General features: G+C 44.1%; 1 protein-coding gene across 2 annotated transcripts; it reads left to right on the top strand.

Moving 5' to 3' along the window:
- The first annotated feature begins 3,299 nt into the window (after positions 1-3,299).
- Positions 3,300-14,665, top strand: LOC115147346 (uncharacterized). Of its 2 annotated transcripts, none has more exons than XM_029689548.1 (4): positions 3,300-3,471; positions 7,229-10,141; positions 11,197-11,270; positions 13,725-14,665. In XM_029689548.1, exons 2-4 carry the CDS (start codon positions 7,261-7,263, stop codon positions 13,824-13,826), a joined length of 3,057 nt encoding a protein of 1,018 aa, XP_029545408.1. In that variant the 5' UTR covers positions 3,300-3,471; positions 7,229-7,260; the 3' UTR covers positions 13,827-14,665. The 2 variants fall into 2 exon arrangements, with proteins under 2 accessions (XP_029545408.1, XP_029545407.1); XM_029689547.1 differs by having other exon boundaries at positions 7,164-10,141.
- Positions 14,666-23,125: the final 8,460 nt, after the last annotated feature.

Genomic DNA, 23,125 nt, shown 5'->3' with positions numbered 1-23,125 from the left:
ATTAGTGAAATGTATTTTCTTCTTAATATGTTTGAGCCAATCAGTTGTGTTGTGACAAGGTAGGGGTGGTATACAGAAGATAGCCCTATTTGGTAAAATACCAAGTCCATATTATGGCAAGAACAGATCAAATAAGCAAAGAGAAACGACAGTCCATCATTTCTTTAAGACATGAAGGTCAGTCAATCCGGAAAATCGACCAACCCTAAACTATAGGGTTTTACAAGCCAAACTTTTCTTGTCAACAAAGGCATAATCTCTACGAACAATACAAAACCTGTTTTTATCCAGGGTGTTCCAATTTCCGGAATGGTTCTTTCCACAACTAAGTATTTGTATACATAAAAGTAAAAGTTAGAATTGTTAAATAAATGCCTAGTTGCAGGACGACGCTAAGCCACACCAGTGCTCTGAACATACAAAAGGTAAATTGCACTGTGTACTGTACCAGAGCAATTTTATTTTTCACCTTTATTTAACCAGGTAGGCTAGTTGAGAACAAGTTCTCATTTACAACTGCGACCTGGCCAAGATAAAGCAAAACAGAGTTACACATGGGATAAACAAAAGTACAGTCAATAACGCAATTGATACACTGTATGTCTGCAGAAAAACTAGGAGAATCCCAGAAGAATTAGGAGAACACTAGACGTAAATGAGACTTCCGTATTGTTTCATGTTTGACACTATGGAATAATGTCTCAGATAAAAACACGCCACTTTTCACCAGATAAGCACAGAACATAGATTAACAAAAAGTGTAGTTTTTATTTCGCAACCTTGGAATTGCCTTGGAAAAGTGCCAGTTTACTGGTACTCTGCAACTGTGGAACTTTCTGACATTGAAGAGCATTGTACCATAGCAGAGATATAAGACTGGACCCCTCTATCCCAGCACCAGTGTTCCATACACATCAATGACACACAGACATACAGTAGATAGATGCTGTAGATACAGTGATACATAGAAATATATAAGATAGATATAGTGATACATATTGTAGATACTATAGCTATAGATAGACCCACAGTAGATAGATATACTGGTGCATAGATATAGTGAGACCTAGACACAGAAGCCATGTTCGCTCTATGTGCCACGACTCTCCTGTACTTCCTGTCTTTTAGCCAATCAGCTCCTGCTGGTGCTCTAACCTGTGAGGACCTCCTTAAGCCCATGGATCCACCACGACTAGACCAGCAGCTCTTGAGGAAATGGGCCCTTGTCGCAGGAAGCCTGAGCCACCCTGCATCCCTGGAGTCTCTCAAGGTAGCACCCTATCCACTATGTGGCACCCTATTCCCTAGAGCCCTATGCGGACCCTGGTCCAAAGTTAAAACAAGGGATAGGCCTGGAGAAATGTAACCACTCTCAAATTCATAGACAGAGCTATGGATGCAAGGACTGACCATCCAATATATCACAATTGTAGTTTTAAGCATGTTTTGAGGCATTTACAATGTTTACAAAACATTGGATTAAAACAAGCTTATATTTTGGTTTCTGTATGGGGTTTGACAGTTGAGGCATTTCTAAGTTATATTCTTCAAGAATCAATGGGTGCATATCATAAATGTTTAAGTGCAAAAATGGATGTAACAACTGCAGATTGCCCCCTTTAAATTGCTTTTTAGCACACTTGTCAACTAGGCTACATTTCACCTGCCTTTCCACCATGGAGTTTTCACCCTCTACCCCCAACACCACCCAGAACTCCAACACCACCACAACCGTCCACTACACCCAGACTAACCGTTTCGGCAGCCGATGCGAGTATCTAACCTACAATATCTCACTCCTCAACGACAACAGCACCTTCCAGTTCGACGTGGGGGGCCGATTCAACCTCACTGGGGCCTTCTTGGAGACCTCCTGCCCAGACTGTCTGGTGATGAAGTGGGTCATTTATAGAATTGTACATTCGAGCCATTTAGCAGACACTCTTATCTAGAACAACTTACTATTAGGGGTATTCCAGTGTTTTTCAACTCTGGTCCAGGTGTGCCCCCATTTCTGTTGTAGGTCCACACAAACACACCTGATTCTACTAGTCAACTAATCATCAAGGCCTTGACAAGTTGAATCAGGTGTGGTTGCCCAGGGTTACAACAAGAATGTGTACGTTTGGGGGTAGATTAGGACCGGAGTTGAGAAACACCGAGTTGAGAAACACCGGTGTAGGCTATTCAACTAAGGTCAGGTAGTTAAAAACAACCACATACTGCATTACAATCATTACAAGTGAACCGTTCTTCAAAACACCCACTGGGCACAGAAGTCATTTCATTGAAATGACATGGAAACAACATTGATTCAACCAGTGTGTGCCCACTCTATCACCCTCAAACTCAACTCTGGACCTCTAATCAGGGACTGATTTAGACTTAGGGCACAATTAATGATCAAGTAGAACAGAAGAACCAGCAGGCTCTGGATGTCGTTGGGTAAGAGTTGAATACGCCTGTATCAGCTAAACCAGTGACAGGAAGAAAAACAAGCGCTGGTGTGAGTACCAGAAAGAAAAGTACAACAGTAAAGTCTAATTCTTTTTTAGGTGGGAGGTGATGTCCAGGAGGAGGGAATCCACGGACCTGTACCTGCTGAGGAAGGTGGAGGGCGGGAGAGAGGTGGAGGAAGAGGAGATGGAGGAGTTCAGGAAACAGGTGGAGTGTTTGGGGCTGCCTCCGCCAGAGGTGATGGAGCCGGGGAATGTCCTCTGTGGTTTCTCTCAGCACATCTGGAAAGACTGAGGAGAAGAAGAAGCTCGATCAGTGTGATCAGAGAGTGGGGGCCGTGAGACCGATGTAGAGACCCGTTTTCTGTCATCTGTTTTGGAATCCAACAATTCTGTGTTTTACTGTTTGTCGAAGACCTGTAGAATTTTGAAAAAAAGATGCACGGTTTGTCATGTTATTCTGTCTTTTTGGCTTCTTTAACAGATTTAATTACGTTCACAGAGAGATTTAATGTCCAAGAGCTTAAGCTAATTCACAGAGACGGTGGGATCCAGCAGGAATGTCGGGACGTCATTAGGACCGCTCCAAACTCTATGCACAATGGGAAGGAAAAGTCTTTTATAATTGGATTACTTTTGTATAATTTGGCATAACCTCATTTGTCCATGCATTAAAGTGCTCATACTGTTAATTCTCAGATTAAACTGGATGGAACAGTGAACAATTTGTCATTTGTGAGTGAGAGAGAGTGTTTCTGCAGATGTGGGCGTGCACAAGCAAGGGGGGGGGGGGGTCGGGAATGTGAGTGTGAGTACGGACAGGGACACGGACAGGGAGAGAATAACCTACTTTCAGAAACATTGTGTACTTGGTCTTACTTTAGGTTCTGATTAGACATGACGTACCTTTAGGATTGACGTTCCAAATTCCACAACAAGAAAAAGGTCACCTGTAGATCAGAAACGTTCCAGTCCGGTGGCGTCGTCACCGCCACAGACGATACCATATCAACAGGTAGGTGCCATAAACTTACTAGGTATTGAGGGGCTCCTTTAAAGTGATGTCACAGTGTGTTCCACTGTATGTAACCATTGTACTGGTACAGTGCAGTCCTCCTTGTTGTGGAGAAGGTTAGCTTTATCAGATTATAAATTCCTGTTACAAATCTCATTTGTACTATGCTGTTGGTTTAATGTCTTTATTCAATGTTTATTACATGGAAAACATATTTTACATACCACTAGTTGTCCATATAAAATAATTGCCACCCATAAAAGAAAATATGAAGTTTATATGCAATACCCCCGGTGGGCAATGTATATTTAATGATGATCACATTTCCTGAAGCTCCTTTGATAAAGTTTAGCCTCGTTGCTAATGAGGAGAAATATTAGCCTATTATATGATATCCCACTAATCTGCATCTTTCCCAACTCCCTGTTACCCCATGGCACATGGGAATATCCTGGGACAGTCCCATTGGAGGTTAGCTTTGTGCTCCCTGTAAAATACACTATATATACACAAAAGTATGTGGACACCCCTTTGAATTAGTGAATTCGGCTATTTCGGTCACACCCGTTGCTGATAGTTGTGTAAAATCGAGCACATGGCCATGCAATCTCCATAGACAAACAATGGCAGTAGAATGGCCTTACTGAAGAGCTCAGTGACATTAAAGATAGCACCGTCATAGGATTCCACCTTTCCAAGAAGTCAGATTGTCAAATTTCTGCCCTGCTAGAGCTGCCCCACATGAAGAGTAAACAACTGGGAACAACCAACTGGGAACATTTTGTCAGTCCCCACAAGGAAAAAGGCTATTTCGAGCCTTTTAGGGTTAAGGTAAGAATTAGTGTTAGGGTTAAGGTTAGGTTTTGGGGTTAAAGTTAGGGTTAACATTTGAGTCAGGGTTTAGGGAAAATTGGATTTTGAATGGGAATGAATTGTGTGTCCCCACAAGGTTAGTTAAACAAGACTGTCTGTCTGTGTGTGTGTTCCTAAATAGGGATTTAAAGAGCTTTCTTTCTCACAATAGTTCAATGTTTACTCCTCCCTACTGTGGCGAAACATCATTTTCATGTGTGTGTGTGTCCCTCCTCTTTCATAGCCCAAGGACCTGTTCTTTTCTCAAGTGGAGGAACACCCAGTTACATATCCATTTGAAATGTATTCACTGTTGGAATCAGTCAGGCTGCGTCCCAATGTACACTACCTTTGTGGTTGACTTGCACGTTTCCAATATTCATATATGTTGTAAAAAGTATGATCTACTTTGAAGATAGAAATGTAATGGTTAGAGGGGACAGCCTCGTCTGTCACAATATCATTTATCTGTAAAAAGGTGCATGTCCAATCTTGATATTCTAGCTCTATCCACAACATTTTCCCACCAATGAATAGCCTGCAGGGCAGGCCCCTATGGCCAGTTATAAACCAATCACCCCATGTCCTATCCCATGTTCCTCCATTCATAATGAAGGTGTCCAGGCTTGTCCGCTCTGACAGGGCATTGTTATGTGAATGTAATCATGTCCAGGTCAGGACATGGCATTGTTTTCTGAATGTAATGTGCAGTATGCCAGGCCAGGACCACTGCACACTGTCGTACTGTCCCAGATCTACTGTTCATCCCATCCGTTTATCCCCAGTCCTCTCTGTTCTGTCTCACATGCCTCTGCTAATGATTCCTTTCAGCGCATGCCAAAACCCAGGGTTGTGTGTGTGTGTGTGTGTGTGTGTGTGTGTTAACACACAGTACTGTGAATCACACTGTGAATGGTTTTAGCAGGGAGGGGAAGCAGGGGGGATGGATGCAGAATATTTTTTTCTGTCTGGTGCTAGAAACTGGGGACCTGAGTAACCAGGCAGAGAGAGAAGGGGGAGGCTAGAGATGGCTAGAGAGAACGTGTGACTGTGGGAGAGGAGGGGGATAAATGAGATGGCTAGAGAGAACGTGTGACTGTGGGAGAGGAGGGGGATAAATGAGATGGCTAGAGAGAAAGTGTGACTGAGAGAGAGAAAGTGTGACAGAGAGAAGGGGGATAAATGAGATGGCTAGAGAGAACGTGTGACTGTGGGAGAGGAGGGGGATAAATGAGATGGCTAGAGAGAAAGTGTGACTGAGAGAGAGAAAGTGTGACAGAGAGAAGGGGGATAAATGAGATGGCTAGAGAGAACGTGTGACTGTGGGAGAGGAGGGGGATAAATGAGATGGCTAGAGAGAACGTGTGACTGTGGGAGAGGAGGGGGATAAATGAGATGGCTAGAGAGAAAGTGTGACTGAGAGAGAGAAAGTGTGACAGAGAGAAGGGGGATAAATGAGATGGCTAGAGAGAACGTGTGACTGTGGGAGAGGAGGGGGATAAATGAGATGGCTAGAGAGAACGTGTGACTGTGGGAGAGGAGGGGGATAAATGAGATGGCTAGAGAGAAAGTGTGACAGAGAGAGAGAAAGTGTGACAGAGAGAAGGGGGATAAATGAGAGAGAGAAAGTGTGACTGTGAGAGAGAAGGGGGATAAATGAGATGCTAGAGAGAGTGTGACAGAGAGAAGGGGGATAAATGAGAGAGAGAAAGTGTGACTGTGAGAGAGAAGGGGGATAAATGAGATGCTAGAGAGAGTGTGACAGAGAGAAGGGGGATAAATGAGATGCTAGAGAGATAGTGTGACAGAGAGAAGGGGGATAAATGAGATGCTAGAGAGAGTGTGACAGAGAGAAGGGGGATAAATGAGATGCTAGAGAGATAGTGTGACAGAGAGAAGGGGGATAAATGAGATGCTAGAGAGAGTGTGACAGAGAGAAGGGGGATAAATGAGATGCTAGAGAGATGGGGGATAAATTAGATGCTAGAGAGATAGTGTGACAGAGGGAGAAAGGGGATAAATGAGATGCTAGAGAGATAGTGTTGATGAAAGTAAGGATGGGGAGAAAAAGATTCAACAGTGGTTTTGGGGCTTAAGTGATACATTGGAAAGTGAGACTGTTTTGGAGTGTAAATGAACCTATTAAAGTTATTTGAAAGGGAGAGAGGTGCCATGGGTGCCATGGCAATAATGAGGACAAAGTACAGACCCATTGTTCTGCTCACTCAGCTGGTGTACAACACTCGCATGCATGTGTGTGAGAGAGCACTGCTGAGCCTCTTGCTCTGAGGTGGTTAAGCACATTAAAGATTGACCCACTCAGCAGAAAACTTTCCAAGTTGCACTGCAGGGGTTGCCTGGCTACCCAACCATATTGCTCCAACCAAACGTCACGCCCATGAACGTCTCTTCTCCTCACTGAAGTATGTAGCGAACTATAAAGCAGCGGAAGAATTCAGTTTGAGTCGTCAGCCTACTGCAGAGGAGGAGAATCGTGTGTGTAGTAGTAGTAATTCTTACCTCATTGCCAAAGACTAACACAATGCAATACAATACCATAACCATTCTGCAATGAATTAACAACAACAATTGGTTAGCATTATGACAGGTGTATAAACCATTTAGCTTTACAACACAGAGTGAATGGTGTGTAAAACAGTAAGGAGTATGGGAATACAGTATGAATGACATAATACGACAATATTTTACATAATGCGTTTGTAGCCCAGAGGATAGAAAATGGATCTGAAAATTGGTCTGAAAATGGGTTTCCACGCCAGGTTTGTTTTTTGTTCAGCTCCGCTAATCGTTCCTTTTCCTCTCTGTCCTCTTTCTCCCAGACCGACCTGTTGAAGGCTGACTGTAACAAACTGTTCTAGTACAGACTGTAATTTCTTGTCAACAGAGCCAGCCAATTGGCAGTCTACTTGTCTCATCATGGCGACAATGGAGCCAGTGGCCAACCGACAGAGCTCAGCCGACTCATTGGACGAGTGGGCCAGCGAGGTTTGGGGGACGGAGGAGGGCGAAATGGACCCCATTCTGGCCCAGGACACTACCCCTCCTCCTCACCCGTTGGTCAAACAGGCACCCAGGGCAAAGTCAGAAGACCTGGGGTCGGAATCTCCAGATGTTCAAGAGCCTAAACCTCAAGTGTCTCCCTCAAGTGAGAACCTTATAGACTCAACAAACAAAATGGCAGAAGTGGTTCCTGAAATGGAGCAGGAGGCACTTTCTGGGGTAAATCAGGTGCCTAGTAGTAGAATCCAGGTGGGTGATAGTGAATTGGAACAAGACCTTAAAATGCTAGATGACAATCACTGTGAGAAGGAGGAAGACGCCGTTGCTTTTCGGTTGCCTCTTCCCTGCACTGACCAAGCCTCACCTGCAGAGGGCGCTCCAGAGACCCAGCCATATCCTTTGGAGGAGGAAGAAGAAGAAGAGGAGACCATTGACTGTATCAGCGATGGTAAGGTGGAGGTGATCTCTAACCCTGTAGAGGAGGAAATGTCATCATCTGACAGCCAGGGTAGCCAGGAGTGGCCCTCGAGATCTCACCTTGATGACGTTGTGGAGGAAGACAAAGAAGAAGAAGATGGTGCCAAGGAAGACAAAGTAAAGGAGTCTCAGTCTGTTGAGATGATGGAAAATGGCGTTGTGCGGTTGGAGTTGAATACAGAGTGTCCAGCTTGTAGTGAACTTGAGCAGGGGCTGTCAGAGACGGTGTGTGCAACAGAGCAGGCTTCTGTAGAAGGGGGTCCTGTTGAAACTAGCAGTAGCACCCCAGCAGTGCAGGTAGCTGACAAGCAAGAGGTTAGTGAGTGCCCAATCAGTAGTGACAGAGAGAAGACAATGTCAGACAATAACAACCATGGTACTATGAAGGCTGCTGAAACTAGCACTACCACCCACTCTCCACTAAAAAGAGAGAGTTCCGATGACATATTCTCTGAGTCCCCAGAAAACCCTGAATCAGCTTTTGCCGGTGATGGAGAGGAGAGCCAGAGTGTTGACTCCAAGCCTTTAGACATCAGCTCAGCCCGGAGGCAGTGGGTTAAGCTGGACAGTACCAGAAGCAAACCCCCTCAGCCTGAGCAATCCACCTCCTCTAGATCCTCCTCTTGTAGCCACCTGGCAGACCTGGCTCAGCCCCCGGGTGTAGTTACACCAGATAAACAGCAGGGGGAGCAGTTGTTACGAAATGTCACTGCTGCCCTGACGCATCATAGTAACCAGGAAGTGGCAGCACAACAGGTGTTCAAGGGAGCAACTCTGGCTCCGCCCCTGGCGACGGTCGCCAAGGAGCCAGCTAATCAGGTCAAGGCAGATCTCCTTGGCTCTGGCTGTGTTGTAGTGAAAGAGCAAGTGGGTGGAGAGAGAGAGGAGGGAAAGAGGGAGGGAGACAACAGGCAAACAGGTGGAGAGAGAGGGCAGAGAGCGAGTGGACTTGGTGCAGCGGGCGAGGCAGACAGGAAGAAAAAAGTGAAACGGAGCGAAGAAAAGAGGACAAACCCTGGGTTGTTGATGTCGAGAGACAGTCACAGCAAAGCTTCCAAGATGAAGTTGGGAGGGGACTTGTTCGATGACAGCCAGAGTGACAGCGGCGTATCTGCTGACTTCTCCCCTGGTAGTACCGTGGAGCTCCAAACCACCACCTCCACCTCCACCCTCACCTCGCCCCCGGCCGACGAGACCCCCATCGAGAGGGAGATCCGTCGGGCAGTGCAGCGTGAGCAGTCCCTCAGGAGATCCAGGGGCCTCTACAACAAGCCGCCCACCCAGGAATATGTGGACATCCCCCTAAGGAAGTCAGTCTTGACTGAGACCCTGGCTTCCAAATTGGACAAGAGCCAGGGGTCGAAGGACCGTCAATTTGCAGGAAAGAAGATGCAGAAGGAGATCAGTGTAGAGACCCAGAGGGAACAGGTCCTGGTTCAACTAGGGAAAGTTAGAGGTTCCTATGACAAGGGGACAGTACGCCAGCTCAAGGAAAGGAAGAAGTTATTCGAAGCTTTCCAGGAGCCTAAGGAGACATCCTCGATGATATTGTCCCAGAGCAAGGCACCCTCCTGGGCTTCGGCGAGTGACCTCTCCACCCTGGAGATCCAGGGGAACGACTCTTCATCTGTGTCCTTTGTCGGAGGCTCGTTCGGGGAGAGAAGACGTAGTAGCCTGGAGCTGATGTCCCAGAACCAGAGCCCCTCTGGAACACCTAAAGGCATCACCTACACCCCTCATGGGGCCCCTGTCCCCCAGGGCCCCACTCTCTCCGAGAGCACCGGGGGCCAGATCATCATCCTGGATAACCACCACCACCTGGTTCTCCCCGCTCCGGCCCACGTCCACCACGTCTCCAAGCCCCTCAGGCACTCCCACAGTACGGGCACGCTCACCGAGACACAGGGCCTCACCGTGGTCGACTCCGCTTCTATATACTCCTCAACCAGTGCACTCAGCGGAGAAGAGAGAAGGGGTTTTTGGAGGGATGAGGATGGAGGGAGGATGGATCAGGAGGAGGAGGAGGAGGAAGAGGAGGTTCCAAAGGAGAACCCCTTCTTCAAGCTGCGCTCCTCATCGGTGTCTCAGGACAAGGTGGAGCAGGATATCCGGGAAGCCAGGGAGAGAGAGAAGGAACTGCGGAGGCAGAGGAGCAGTCTGTACGGGGGAGGAGGAGGAGGAGGAGGGGGGAGGCCAGCCAGTAGGGAGGTACAGAGTCCCACTTCTCCTCCTCCTCCACCTCTACTTTTACAGAACGGACTGGTGACCCCTGAACTATCTGTTACCCCCTCATCGCGGACAGCCTCTGCAACACCAACAGGTTAGTGAATAGTTTGTGTGTGTGTGTGTGTGTGTGTGTGTGTGTGTGTGTGTGTGTGTGTGTGTGTGTGTGTGTGTGTGTGTGTGTGTGTGTGTGTGTGTGTGTGTCAGGAGAGATGATGAAAAGACAATGTAATAGTCCAGTGAGGATATTATTTCATCTCCCATTGGGTCAGGTATTGCTACATCATCAAACATCTAATACAACATTCTCACTGTCATCAGTAGTTCTGCTCCAGAGATCCCAGTCTTTGTGTGCATCCCAAATTGTACCCTATTCCCTAAATAGTGCACTACTGTTGACCAGGGCTCTGGTCAAATGTAGTGCACTAAATAGGGAATAGGGTGCCAAAGTAGTGCACGGAATAGGGTGGGTGCCGTTTGGTAAGCAACCCTTGCCAACAGGCTGAATGATATGCTACTGGGTAACTGACAAAACTAAAGTTGGGATCTTCTGTACAATTAACTGCCGGATCAAAAGTGAGTGAAAATATATGAAAGTGAAAATCACTGACTCATGTCTTGACCCTTCATTGTGTCAGCAAAACACAAAGTGCTTTAGAAAATATTTTCCAAGATGAATTGTAGAACCCAGCCTAGAATATATGCTTGTGAGGCAACTTTGGATTCTGGGAGTTAGTAGACACTAAGGGATGTTTAACATGAACATAACTAATACATTCTAATGGTTATACATTTCAGGGTGTAAATCACCCTTGGAAATCATTCAAAGTGCTTAGTGATGTGACCAGTATGAAAAATACTTTTCAAATAAAGCTGTTATCACAGTAATAATGAGTAGCAGTATTATTACGATGTGCTATGCCAAGACAAGCTGGGCGTGTTGTGTATGTTGTCAGTGGCAGGCCCACAGAAGCTGCCAGACAGACAGGGACAGGCCTGGCTCATCTGGGTACAGTACTGAATAGTACTGAATAGAGGGACGTTAGGGTGTGCTAATACAACAAGTACTCTGACTCCGTGTCTGAGAAATGATAGTTTTATTATAGATCATTATGTAACTATAATTTCCTCTCTTCCTCCCACTCTCTCCAGCGAGACAGTCTCTTGGGAAGCTGGGCGTGTGGCCTCCACCACAGACAGATGAGTATCCGGATAGCCAATCAGAGGTATGTTATATCCTTCCCTCACCAAACATAATCTATATAGGCCCAGGAGTTTTCCTGAGTAGGTAAAACGTCGGGGCTTAATCATACGCTTTGACGAGCGCTCTTAGTTTATATCATGTGCACCGGAAGAAACACTCGGGGCTCAAAGTTTATTTCCTGGTTAAGACAAGATCAGTAAAACCACCTGGCCCTAACAGACGGTCGTCACTAGTTATCACAGCCACAAAGTCGTAAACACTGCCTATTTCTTCTTAAAATTATATTTTAAACCTAACCCCAACCTTATCCCGAACTTTAACCACACTGCTAACCTTATCCCTAACTTTCACCACACTGCTAACCTTATCCCGAACTTTAACCACACTGCTAACCTTATCCCTAACTTTAACCACACTGCTAACCTTATCCCTAACTTTCACCACACTGCTAACCTTATCCCGAACTTTAACCACACTGCTAACCTTATCCCTAACTTTCACCACACTGCTAACCTTATCCCGAACTTTAACCACACTGCTAACCTTATCCCTAACTTTAACCACACTGCTAACCTTATCCCTAACTTTCACCACACTGCTAACCTTATCCCGAACTTTAACCACACTGCTAACCTTATCCCTAACTTTAACCACACTGCTAACCTTATCCCTAACTTTAACCACACTGCTAACCTTATCCCTAACTTTAACCACACTGCTAACCTTATCCCTAACTTTAAATTAAGAAAAAAGAATCCTTTTATTTTCCTGATTTTTTTACGATATTACCCAATTTTGACTTTGTGGCTGTGCTATCTACAATCTTAGAAAAGAGGGTTCCAAAAGAATTCTTCAGCTGTCCCCAAAGGAGAACCCTTTTGGGTTCCATGTAGAACCCTTTGTGAAACCAAAAAGCATTCTACCAGGAACCAAAAAAGGTTCTTTAAACGGTTCTCCTATTGGGACAGCTGAAGAACCCTTTTAGGGTCTAGATATCACCTTTTTTTCTAAGAGTTTAGTGGAAACCATAACATAGCTAAACAACCATGTTCTCTCCATACTTCATACACCAGGACACTATCTCTACATTAAACAACCATGTTCTCTCCATACTTCATACACCAGGACACTATCTCTACATTAAACAACCATGTTCTCTCCATACTTCATACACCAGGACACTATCTCTACATTAAACAACCATGTTCTCTCCATACTTCATACACCAGGACACTATCTCTACATTAAACAACCATGTTCTCTCCATACTTCATACACCAGGACACTATCTCTACATTAAACAACCATGTTCTCTCCATACTTCATACACCAGGACACCATCTCTACATTAAACAACCATGTTCTCTCCATACTTCATACACCAGGACACTATCTCTACATTAGACTCAACATTTAACCCAGTATGGTTCCATATATACTGTAGCACCAGATCACGTGTAGGTTTTCCATTGGTGGCATTTCCTCAGTGAATTCAGCCCTCAGAGCTAATAACACCACATCTGATCGTAAGGAGCTTCCTTAATCAATCGAGATGAGAGGGAGAAGGGGAAGGAGAGGGAGAGAGAGAGCAGTGGATTAGAAATATGAATAAAGTTTGGGTACGGAAAGAGCGAGTGAGAGAGAGAGAGAGAGAGAGAGAGCAAATGAGAGACAGAACGAAAGTGGAGAGAAAGAGAGAGTCCCTCCTGAGTTCCTCCACGGTTGCTCTCTTGGGTTACACATCTCTCTGAAGCTGAAGTGACTACAAGATTAGCATCGGCTGACTGCAACTTTATAAATCTGACATAATTGTAAACCAGTCTGACAGCATGAAGTACTGTTCCCTAGCCTGAGCCCCATGCAGTCCCTTTAGCCTGGTCCCAGATCAGTTTATGCTGACAATGATCAAAGGGGTTCAATTGGCAAGAAAGCACAAAGGGATCTGGGACCAGGCTACAGTCACTCTGCCTGCTACATTATCTACAGTGTATATCTACACAGACTACTGATAAGAAAGGTTCAATAATAACGGATGGAGGGAGAAGATAGCGATGGTTGTCAGCTTAGAGCAGAGCTCTGAAAACAGCATAACGTGGTTATGGATTACGGTCTAATACAGTGGGGGAAAAAGTATTTGATCCCCTGCTGATTTTGTACGTTTGTCCACTGACAAAGAAATGATCAGTCTATAATTTTAATGGAAGGTTTATTTGAACAGTGAGAGACAGAATAACAACAAAAAAATCCAGAAAAACGCATGTCAAAAATGTCTGTTATAAATCTCCTATATTCTTTCTCTTTCTCGATGTCCCGTTGTTTTTTTTCTCTTTTTACTTTCTACTCTCTTTCGCTTTGTCTGCTTCTCTCATATTTCTCTCTTCTTATTGTCTCTTTTTACTCTCTCTCACACACACACTTGTCTCCCTCCCTCTCTCTCTTTCTACTCACTCTCTTTTTCGCCTTCTCTTCTTTCTAGGGCCTCCAGAGCCCGCGGACCCCCAGACAGAAGACTCCTCTCCTGCAGCGCTGGGAGTCCGGCCAGGTCATGAACGGCCATGGATGGGAGGAGGAGGACTAAGACAGGCCTTGTGTCAGTTTGTCCTTTTAGAGCATCATGAACACGATTGCATAGACAGGGGTGGGGGGACTGACCCTAGATCAGTACTCCTACTATGAGACGGTTTATGAAAACAGGCCCTGATCTACTGCTGAAAGCTCAGGGGAAGGACGAGAAGAAACCAGATCATTGGAATGAAGAATTAGAAACAGACAACCAGGGAAGTACAATATCTGAAAATGCACTGGAGAAACAGAGGTTTTGGGAGTTGGAACTCTGGACTGTTGGAACCATTTGAATGTCATATCAGAACTTTGGAACTGAACTGTAAATTGGAGCTTTGGAATGTAGTGGGAGAGATTGGAACCAATGGATGGTCATTAGATGTTTTTACCAGAAGATACTGGCCGAATCTCTACAGTACGATTTTTGTGAGGGTTGAAGAAAGTTGAAATGGGTTACGTTGTGTTGTGTTGTTTCTGAAGCACATGACTCAGCATGGATTTATATGTATATGTATATAATGCGCATTTTGTGACAAATCTATTTTGGGAGAATATTTCCTTCCCCATAGTTTCTATTTACTATAGATAAGCCGTTTCTACAGTATGTAAGTTGACATTATGATATAATTATGTGTATTTAATAAGTGATTAACAAATGTAATCTACATTCAGTCAGCTACCCCAAATCAAGTCAGTCAACATAGTAAATACGGCAAAATCTAATGTATGATACCATTCTAACATAATCACTCATCAGAGATAGTGTTTTTATGCAAGATGATTTTTGACACATACAGTATCTCTCTGATTTCCATAAAGTAGTCAAGAGGAACAAATACATACATCTAAACCCAATGTCTTTCTGCTTTCATGTTTGTGTCTGATTGCTACTAAAACACACCTTCAAGGAAGAGGGATTAGGTGCACACACAGTAGTAGTGATGTGAGGAGCTGTTGAATCAGCAGGGTGGATCATCCATTGTCACAGGATAACTCGTGAGCCTTGCCCAGTTTTTACTGCCTTTGGGCTGGGCTGACACAGGCATAGGGTGTCCAAATGTCATACACTCAATCAATGAATGACAGCATAGTGACAATGACATCAATGGTGTGACTTAGTAGAGTTTTGTTTCAAGTTAATACGCCTAACATGTACCTTGCCCTTTTTGGGTGGTTGTGTCGAACAATGATTGAGCTAAACGCCCGCTGGAAGTTGCGACTGGCAAACTTGAAGGTTGGGAAAGTTCTGTGCAACTTCCAGTGTGCGTTTACTGTGAACACTGAGGCTGTACCTGCTTTAAATTACAGTTTTAATAGTGGCTAAGTAGGCTAATGTGGCTATTTGATCGTAATGTAGGCCTACCAGAGTGGCCTACCATCAAAAACAATGGAGAAAATCAAATGTTATTTGTCACATGCGCTGAATACAACAGGTACAGTGAAATTCACCATACTTACAAGCCCTTAACCAACAATGCTTTAAGAAGTTTTAAGAAAAATAAGTGTTAAGTAAAAAAATAGATAGTAGAAAATAAAAGTAACAAATAATTAAATAGCAGCAGTAAAATAACAATAGCGAGGCTATATACAGGGTGTACCAGTATAGAGTCAATGTGCGGGGGCGGTTAGTCGAGGTAATTGAGGTAATATGTACATGTAGGTAGAGTTAATGTGACTATGCATAGATAATAAACAGAGAGTAGCAGCAGTGTAAAAGAGGGGTCTGGGTAGCCCTTTGATTACCTGTTCAGGAGTCTTATGGCTTGGGGGTAGAAGCCTTTTGGACCTAGACTTGGCACTCCGGTACCGCTTGCTGTGCAGTAGTAGAGAGAACAGTCTATGACTAGGGTGGCTGGAGTCTTTGACAGTTTTTAGGGCCTTCCTCTGACACCGCCTGGTATAGAGGTCCTGGATGGCAGGAAGCTTGGCCCCAGTGATGTACTGGGTCGCACGCACTACCCTCTGTAGTGCCTTGCGGTCGGAGGCCAAGCGGTTGCCATACCAGGCAGTGATGCAACCAGTCAGAATGCTCTCGATGGTGCAGCTGTAGAACCTTTTGAAGATCTGAGGACCCATACCAAATCTTTTGAGTCTCCTGAGGTGGAATAGGCTTTGTCGTACCCTCTTTACGTGAATGGACCATGATAACAATAGCGAGGCTATATACAGGGTGTACCAAGGAACTTTGGTGATGTGGACACCAAGGAACTTGAAGCTCTCAACCTGCTCCACTACAGCCCCGTCGATGAGAATGGGGGCGTGCTCGGTCCTCCTTTTCCTGTAGTTCACAATAACCTCCTTTGTCTTGATCACGTTGAGGCAGAGGTTGTTGTCCTGGCACCACATGGCCAGGTCTCTGACCTCCTCCCTACAGGCTGTCTCATCGTTGTTGGTGATCAGGCCTACCACTGTTGTGTCATCGGCAAACTTGATGATGGTGTTGGAGTCGTGCATCCCATAACATTTTAACATGAAAATAGCTGTTCTATCATTCAGCCAAAGTGCAACACTGCCCCTTTAAGACAAAAAACCTCTTTACCTGACTCGCTTTTCAAAGACTTCTAGAAATGTACACATTTTGTGCTCTTGTACAAAGCAATCACTCCCCTAATTCTGTATAGAAATTTGATTTCATAACAAGTGCATCTACTCAGGACCACAGCTGTAAACACAGTCCAGTTCAAAGTAAATGGCACAGATCAGTATATGGTAATGGCCTATTTGCATATAGGCCTACTGCAACTCCAATTGGTTATGCCGCACCGTTCTGCGTAGTGTATAGGCTGAGTCATGCGTAATAGAATCCTACTCCAATGCGTTCTGCATAGTTTGTTTTGTTTCGGTATGTTGCATTGAAAGTGGCTAATATTGCATTGATTTGATCACAGTTGCCACAGTAAAGAAAAACACTCATAGTGTTAACAAACAGGGAAAACTCTAGAAAGAGAAGTTCAGACCCCTTGACTTTTTCCTCATTTTGTTACGTTACAGCCTTATTCTAAAATAGATTGAATTTCACTTGTCCATCTACACACAATCCCCCATAATGAAAAAGCAAATACTCGTTTTTAGAAATGGCAGTGATTACAGCCACAAGTCTTCTTGGATATGACGGTACAAGCTTGCACACCTGGATTTGGGGAGTTTCTCCCATTATTCTTTGCAGATCCTCTCAAGCTCTGTCATGTTGGATGGGGAGCATCACTGCACAGCTATTTTCAGGTCTCTCCAGAGATGTTTGATCGGGTTCAAGTCCGGGCTCTGGCTGGGCCACTCAAGGACATTCAGAGACTTCTGCGTTCTCTTGGTTGTGTGCTTAGGGTTGTTGTCCTGTTGGAAGGTGAACCTTCGCCCCAGTTTGAGGTCCTGAGCTTTCTGGAGCAGGTTCATCAAGGATCTCTCTGTACTTTGCTCCGTTCATCTTTCCCTCGATCCTGACTAGTCTCCCATTTCCTGCCGCTAAAACACATCCCCACAGCCTGATGCTGCCACCACCATGCTTCACTGTAGGGATGGTGCCAGGTTTCCTCCAGACGTGATGCATGGCATTCAGGCCAAAGATTTCAATCTTGGTTTCATCAGACCAGATAATCTTGTTTCTCATGGCCTGAGAGTCCTTTAGGTGCCATTTGGCAAACTCCAAGTGGGCTGTCATGTACCTTTTACTGAGGAGTGGCTTCCATCTGGCCACTCTACCATAAAGGCCTGATTGGTGGAGTGCTGCAGAGAGGGTTGTCCTTCTGGAAGGTTCTCCCATCTCCACAGAGGAACTTTGGAGCTCGGTCAGAGTGACCATCGGGTTCTTGGTCACCTCCCTGACCAAGGTCCTTCTCCCCCGATTGCTCAGTTTGGCCGGGCGGCCAGCTCTAGGAAGAGCCTGGGTGGTTCCAAACTTCTTCCATTTAAGAATAATGGAGGCCACTGTGTTCTTGTGGATCTTCAATGCTGCAGAAATGTTTTGGTACCCTTCCCCAGATCTGTGCCTCGACACAATCCTGTCTTGGAGCTCTGCGGACAATTCCTTCGACCTCATGGCTTGGTTTTTGCTCTGACATGAAATGTCAACTGTGGGACCTTTTATAGACAGGTGTGTCTTTCTAAATCATGTCCAATCAATTTAATTTACCACAGGTGGACTCCAATCAAGTTGTAGAAACATCTCAAGGATGATCAATCAAAACAGGATGCACCTGAGTTCAATTTCGAGTCTCATAGCAAATGGTCTGAATACTTATGTTAACAAGGCATTTCTGATTTTATTTGTAATACATTTGCAAACATTTCTAGAAACCTGTTTTCACTTTGTCATTATACGGTATTGTGTGTAGATTGACGAGGACTTTTTACTTATTTAATCCATTTTAGAATAAGGCTGTAATGTAACAAAATGTGGAAAAAGAGAAGGGGACTGAATACTTCCCGAATGCACTGTACTTCTTCTGTGCTCTGTGCCGTAGAGTTGTGCCTCAAGGATACATATTAGGTCCCCTGTTGTTTGTCTGTAGTTCAACTAAATTGTGAGACATATTGAGACAGCTGATGTGCATTTTTATGCGGATGACACCTTTCCTTATTGAAGTGACAGCAGTTTGACTTTAGCTTTTGAAAAAGCTCAAACCATTTTTAACATCATTCAACAGTATCTGTTCGATTTGAAGCTTGTTCTGAATTCCTCTAAAACATGTATGGTATTTTCCAATAATAAACACTGAAAACCATGTAATTAATACCTTGGAACCATACAAATATCTGGGAGTTTGGGTGGATGAGAATTTGAGCTTCACCACTCATGTAGAGAACCTTGTCAGGAAACTCAAGCTGCGTTTTGGGTTTTACTACCGACACAAAGCTTGTTTTTCCTTTGCTGCCAGAAAGGAGTTGATTCGTTGTACTTTTCTCTCTGTTTTGGACTATTTTGATACTATTTATGAGCAAGCTTCACACTCTACACTGAAGGCCCTTGACTCTGTGTCATGCAGCCCTTCGTTTTGTCACTAATCAGAGACGTATAACTCACCATCATGATCTCTAGTGTTCTTATTCAGAATACCATTTTAAGAAAACTGCCATTTTATCCATCCTCTCTTCCAGCTCGAAATGAGAACACGTACAAGCTCAGATCTCAATCTTGCGTTATGCTAAGAGTCCCGAAAATTAGAACCAAGCATGGAAAAAGATTGTTTCATTACACTTCCCCCTGATCTTGGAATTCCCTCCAAGCTAATCTAAAACTACAGGACCTGGTGTCCCTGGAGGACTTCAAAGGACAAATAGATGAACAGGTTATTGAGACATGTAGCTGTTTCTAGCTGTCACTAGTTTGCGTTTCCTTATGTAAGGAAGAATGTTGTTTCACTTCACACACACACACCCATCCACTGTTTATTTGCTGTTTTAGTTGTGCTGTTGCCAGTGTCTTCGGTCTGTTTTGTCTTACAGTGATTTATTTTCTTTTTTTTATCCCCCGTCCCCACAGGAGGCCTTTTACCTCCTCCCAGGCCATTATTGCAAAGAAGAATTGGTTCTTAATTGACTAGCATGGTTAAATGTAGGTTAAATAAAATAAATAAAATCACTCTCACTGAACCATACACTGAACCATACAGGTGAGATCATAAGACCTGAAGATCATGCTTTTAGTGACCTCCCCAATCTCTCCTTTTAATAATTCAACAGTTCCAGTCAGACAGGACGCAGCCCATTGGTGCTGGCAAACATTATGGGCTGTCTGTCATTGGTGCTGCCATAGCGACGCTGGCTGGCAGTGTGCAAAATTAGTAAAATGACACGCACACAATTATCCAGCAAGATCATCTGTATAACAACTCATTCATAATACACACATTTTATCTGAGTAATATTGTACGATGCCAAGTTACATGGAACGTCGACCAAACTGTTGATAGAAAACATCAAAATCATATTTCACCTGACAGAACTTCAATATCAACAATAAATCAAACACACCTCACTACATACTTGTGATGACACCTGGGCAATACCACCATATGAAGTGATAAAGTATAGAATTTAACATTTCTCTGAGTCTGTACTAAAAGTGCTCTATCTTTAAAAACCTGACCGCTGACAATGAAATGCACAATATTGGGGCCCAATGAATGGACTGATGGACAAAATACTACAAGATCTATCTGAACTATACCTTCAATAATCATTTCTGGAAACGCAAATCTCCAACCAAAGCAGCTTTATACAAGCCTGAATTTTACCTTGACAAATCATTCATCCTACAGTGTGAATGCATTACTGTAGCATTGTGGTGTGAAGGTGTTGAGTGGATAAGTAGGCCTGTTGTAATGGGTCTTTGTGGCAAGGACAGAATAATCAGGTGTGTGTGTGTGTGTGCGTGCGTGCGTGCGTGCGTAACCCAACATGCCAGTAAACACAGTGTGCCTTCTTCACTGAGATGGGATAGGTGGGCAATAGTTCAGTTTTCATCTCCCATTCATTTACAAGGAGCCATGTAAAACCTTATTTCCCTATTGTATGCATGACCTCCTAGGACTGGGTGGGGCATTGTCATCATACAGTAGCCTACAATAGGTATGCTGACAAACACCATACAGATACCAGGTGTACGATGGCAGTAATAGTCCCTACTCACAGGCATGTGTGTGTGTGTGTGTGTGTGTTTGTGTGTGTGTGTGTGTGTGTGTGTGTGTTCTAGATGAATGGGAGTTTTGCATGCCCTGTGTGGGTGTGTGCTCTGCTCTTTTGATACCTGGCAGAACAGTGAAATGAATGAAATACTTCAGTTAGTAAAACACGCAGAGCTACTGAACATCTTATGGTTGAAGAGGGAGGGTCGTACTCTTAGAGCTACTGAACATCTTATGGTTGAAGAGGAAGGGTTGTACTCTTAGAGCTACTGAATATCTTATGGTTGAAGAGGGAGGGTCGTACTCTTAGAGCTACTGAATATCTTATGGTTGAAGAGGAAGGGTTGTACTCTTAGAGCTACTGAATATCTTATGGTTGAAGAGGGAGGGTCGTACTCTTAGAGCTACTGAATATCGTATGGTTGAAGAGGGAGGGTCGTACTCTTAGAGCCACTGAATATCTTATGGTTGAAGAGGAAGGGTTGTACTCTTAGAGCTACTGAACATCTTATGGTTGAAGAGGAAGGGTCGTACTCTTAGAGCTACTGAATATCTTATGGTTGAAGAGGGAGGGTCGTACTCTTAGAGCTACTGAACATCTTAATCTTATGGTTGAAGAGGGAGGGTCGTACTCTTAGAGCTACTGAATATATTATGGTTGAAGAGGGAGGGTCGTACTCTTAGAGCTACTGAACATCTTATGGTTGAAGAGGGAGGGTCGTACTCTTAGAGCTACTGAACATCTTATGGTTGAAGAGGGAGGGTCGTACTATTTTCACACTACTGAGCCGAGCTGTATTGAGGTGGCCTGGTTATTCATCCACCATAGTGGCTGGAACTGTGCTATAAAGGACCATGTGAAAATCCCGGTATTGACAGGGTTAGCACGATGCGTGAAAAAAGCTTGACCCTAAATAAATGCCATGTATCTTTCAGGAATGTGATGATCGATGCTCAGCAAGGGTGTAGTGGTTCTACTGTACAATCTCTATTTCCAGACACCTTTAAAACAATATTTCTGCTTCCTTCCGGGCAATAAGCCAATGGTTATTGCTGAAACAACATCCTTCATCCTGACCTGAGGGATTGTAGATTTGTGCTCAACAATCACATCACTTATTCAATCCATCATAGGTCGTTACAAGTGGCACCCTATTCCCTATATGTAGTGCACTACTTTTGACCAGGCCCCATAGGGTGACGTGTTGGTCACAGCCAGGTGTCACTATATAGTAGGTAATATACTTACAGTGAAGTATTACAGTAAAGAAATAAGGTGCTCAGGTCATCCATTAACTCATATTCATGTGGAGTGTTTTGAATACAGAGCAGCCTTTGGTTTAAACAGTGGCGCTGGATTAGTGGGTACCCTATTCCCTATACAGTGCACTACTTTTGACCAAAGCCCTATGGGTCCTGGTCAAAAGTAGTGCACTATGTCAAGAATAGGGTACCATTTGGGACACAGACATCATCAGCACCTCTTATCTCCTGAAGTCTTATCTCACGGCCACCTGTAACTCACTGGTCCGGCTAGCAGCGATCCCATGTAACCCTGTCCAATTTATACAACTAGGAGTCATACAGAGTATCCTTTCTGACCAATTTTCACCGGTACAATGATGCTACTATTACTTGTGTGATTTATAGTCTGTAATAGAAACTCATAAACAAGTACCAGTGATGTATCACCATAATATTTCTCTCCTCTCTCTACCTTTAGTAACGCGTTGTGTTATCGCTCAGTATCGGGCTAGCAGTGTGTCTCGTTGACTTCCTCCACCTTTAGGACATCTAAGCAACAACCACACATCTGATAATAATACATCACAATATGTGGTTTCCTCTCATGTATTTATTGTGAACACATTGTTCCAGAGGTCTAGCGTTTGCTGTAACCTGGCCCTCTATAAGTTTTTCCACTGACAATAACTGTGGGTGAGACATTAAATTGGGGAGGTGAAGCTGAACTGATGCATGTTCAATCATTTCCAACTGACAGATTGTGAAAGAGAAGCTATCGCTGTAGAAGTACTACCTCTTCACGGAGAGTGCCCTCTAGTGTCTCTTTCAAGGATCTTCAATGTAAAAAAAAATTGTTGGGAAAATGAATACTCTTGATTAGAGGGAAAGTTCACACATTTTTACATGTGGCCTTATTTTCACTCTTTTCTGAAAGTAAGTCTACATGCATCACACTCAAACACAAATGACCTATGAAGCAGCTAGATTAGAATTACCCCACAGCTTTTATTATAAAATAGATTTTATGTACATGAAACAACTTATGAAATTCAATAAGATTCAGTGAAAGTGACCTAATGCAAACTTGTGAAACGCGACACATGTTAGAGGAAATGTGGACTTCTCTGTTCCTGTAATCACGGCTAGGTTTTCGGGCCAAAAATGTAAACAGAGAGAACATGTTTTCCATAGATAGATAGAGAGAGAGAGTTGTGATGTATGATTAGATGTGTGGTTGTTGCTTAGATGTCCCAAAGGTGGAGGAAGAGAGGGATAGAGAGGGATAGAGAGGGAAAGGGTTCAGGGAGAGAGAGAAGAGGGGGATAGAGAGGGATAGAGAGGGAAAGGGTTCAGGGAGAGAGAGAAGAGAGGGATAGAGAGGGATAGAGAGGGAAAGGGTTCAGGGAGAGAGAGAAGAGAGGGATAGAGAGGGATAGAGAGGGAAAGGGTT

The sequence above is a fragment of the Salmo trutta genome, chromosome 14 (genome assembly GCF_901001165.1).
Source record: "Salmo trutta chromosome 14, fSalTru1.1, whole genome shotgun sequence".
NCBI lineage: Eukaryota > Metazoa > Chordata > Actinopteri > Salmoniformes > Salmonidae > Salmo > Salmo trutta.
Note: the sequence above shows the minus strand (reverse complement) of the source record. Positions and strands in the feature narration are given on the sequence as shown.

Excerpts from the sequence above, each read along its gene's own strand:
- LOC115147346 (XM_029689548.1), top strand. The coding sequence starts at position 7,261 with ATGGCGACAATGGAGCCAGTGGCCAACCGACAGAGCTCAGCCGACTCA. Across the intron at positions 10,142-11,196 it reads AGCCTCTGCAACACCAACAG|CGAGACAGTCTCTTGGGAAG; the intron begins GTTAGTGAATAG and ends CACTCTCTCCAG. Across the intron at positions 11,271-13,724 it reads ATCCGGATAGCCAATCAGAG|GGCCTCCAGAGCCCGCGGAC; the intron begins GTATGTTATATC and ends TCTTCTTTCTAG.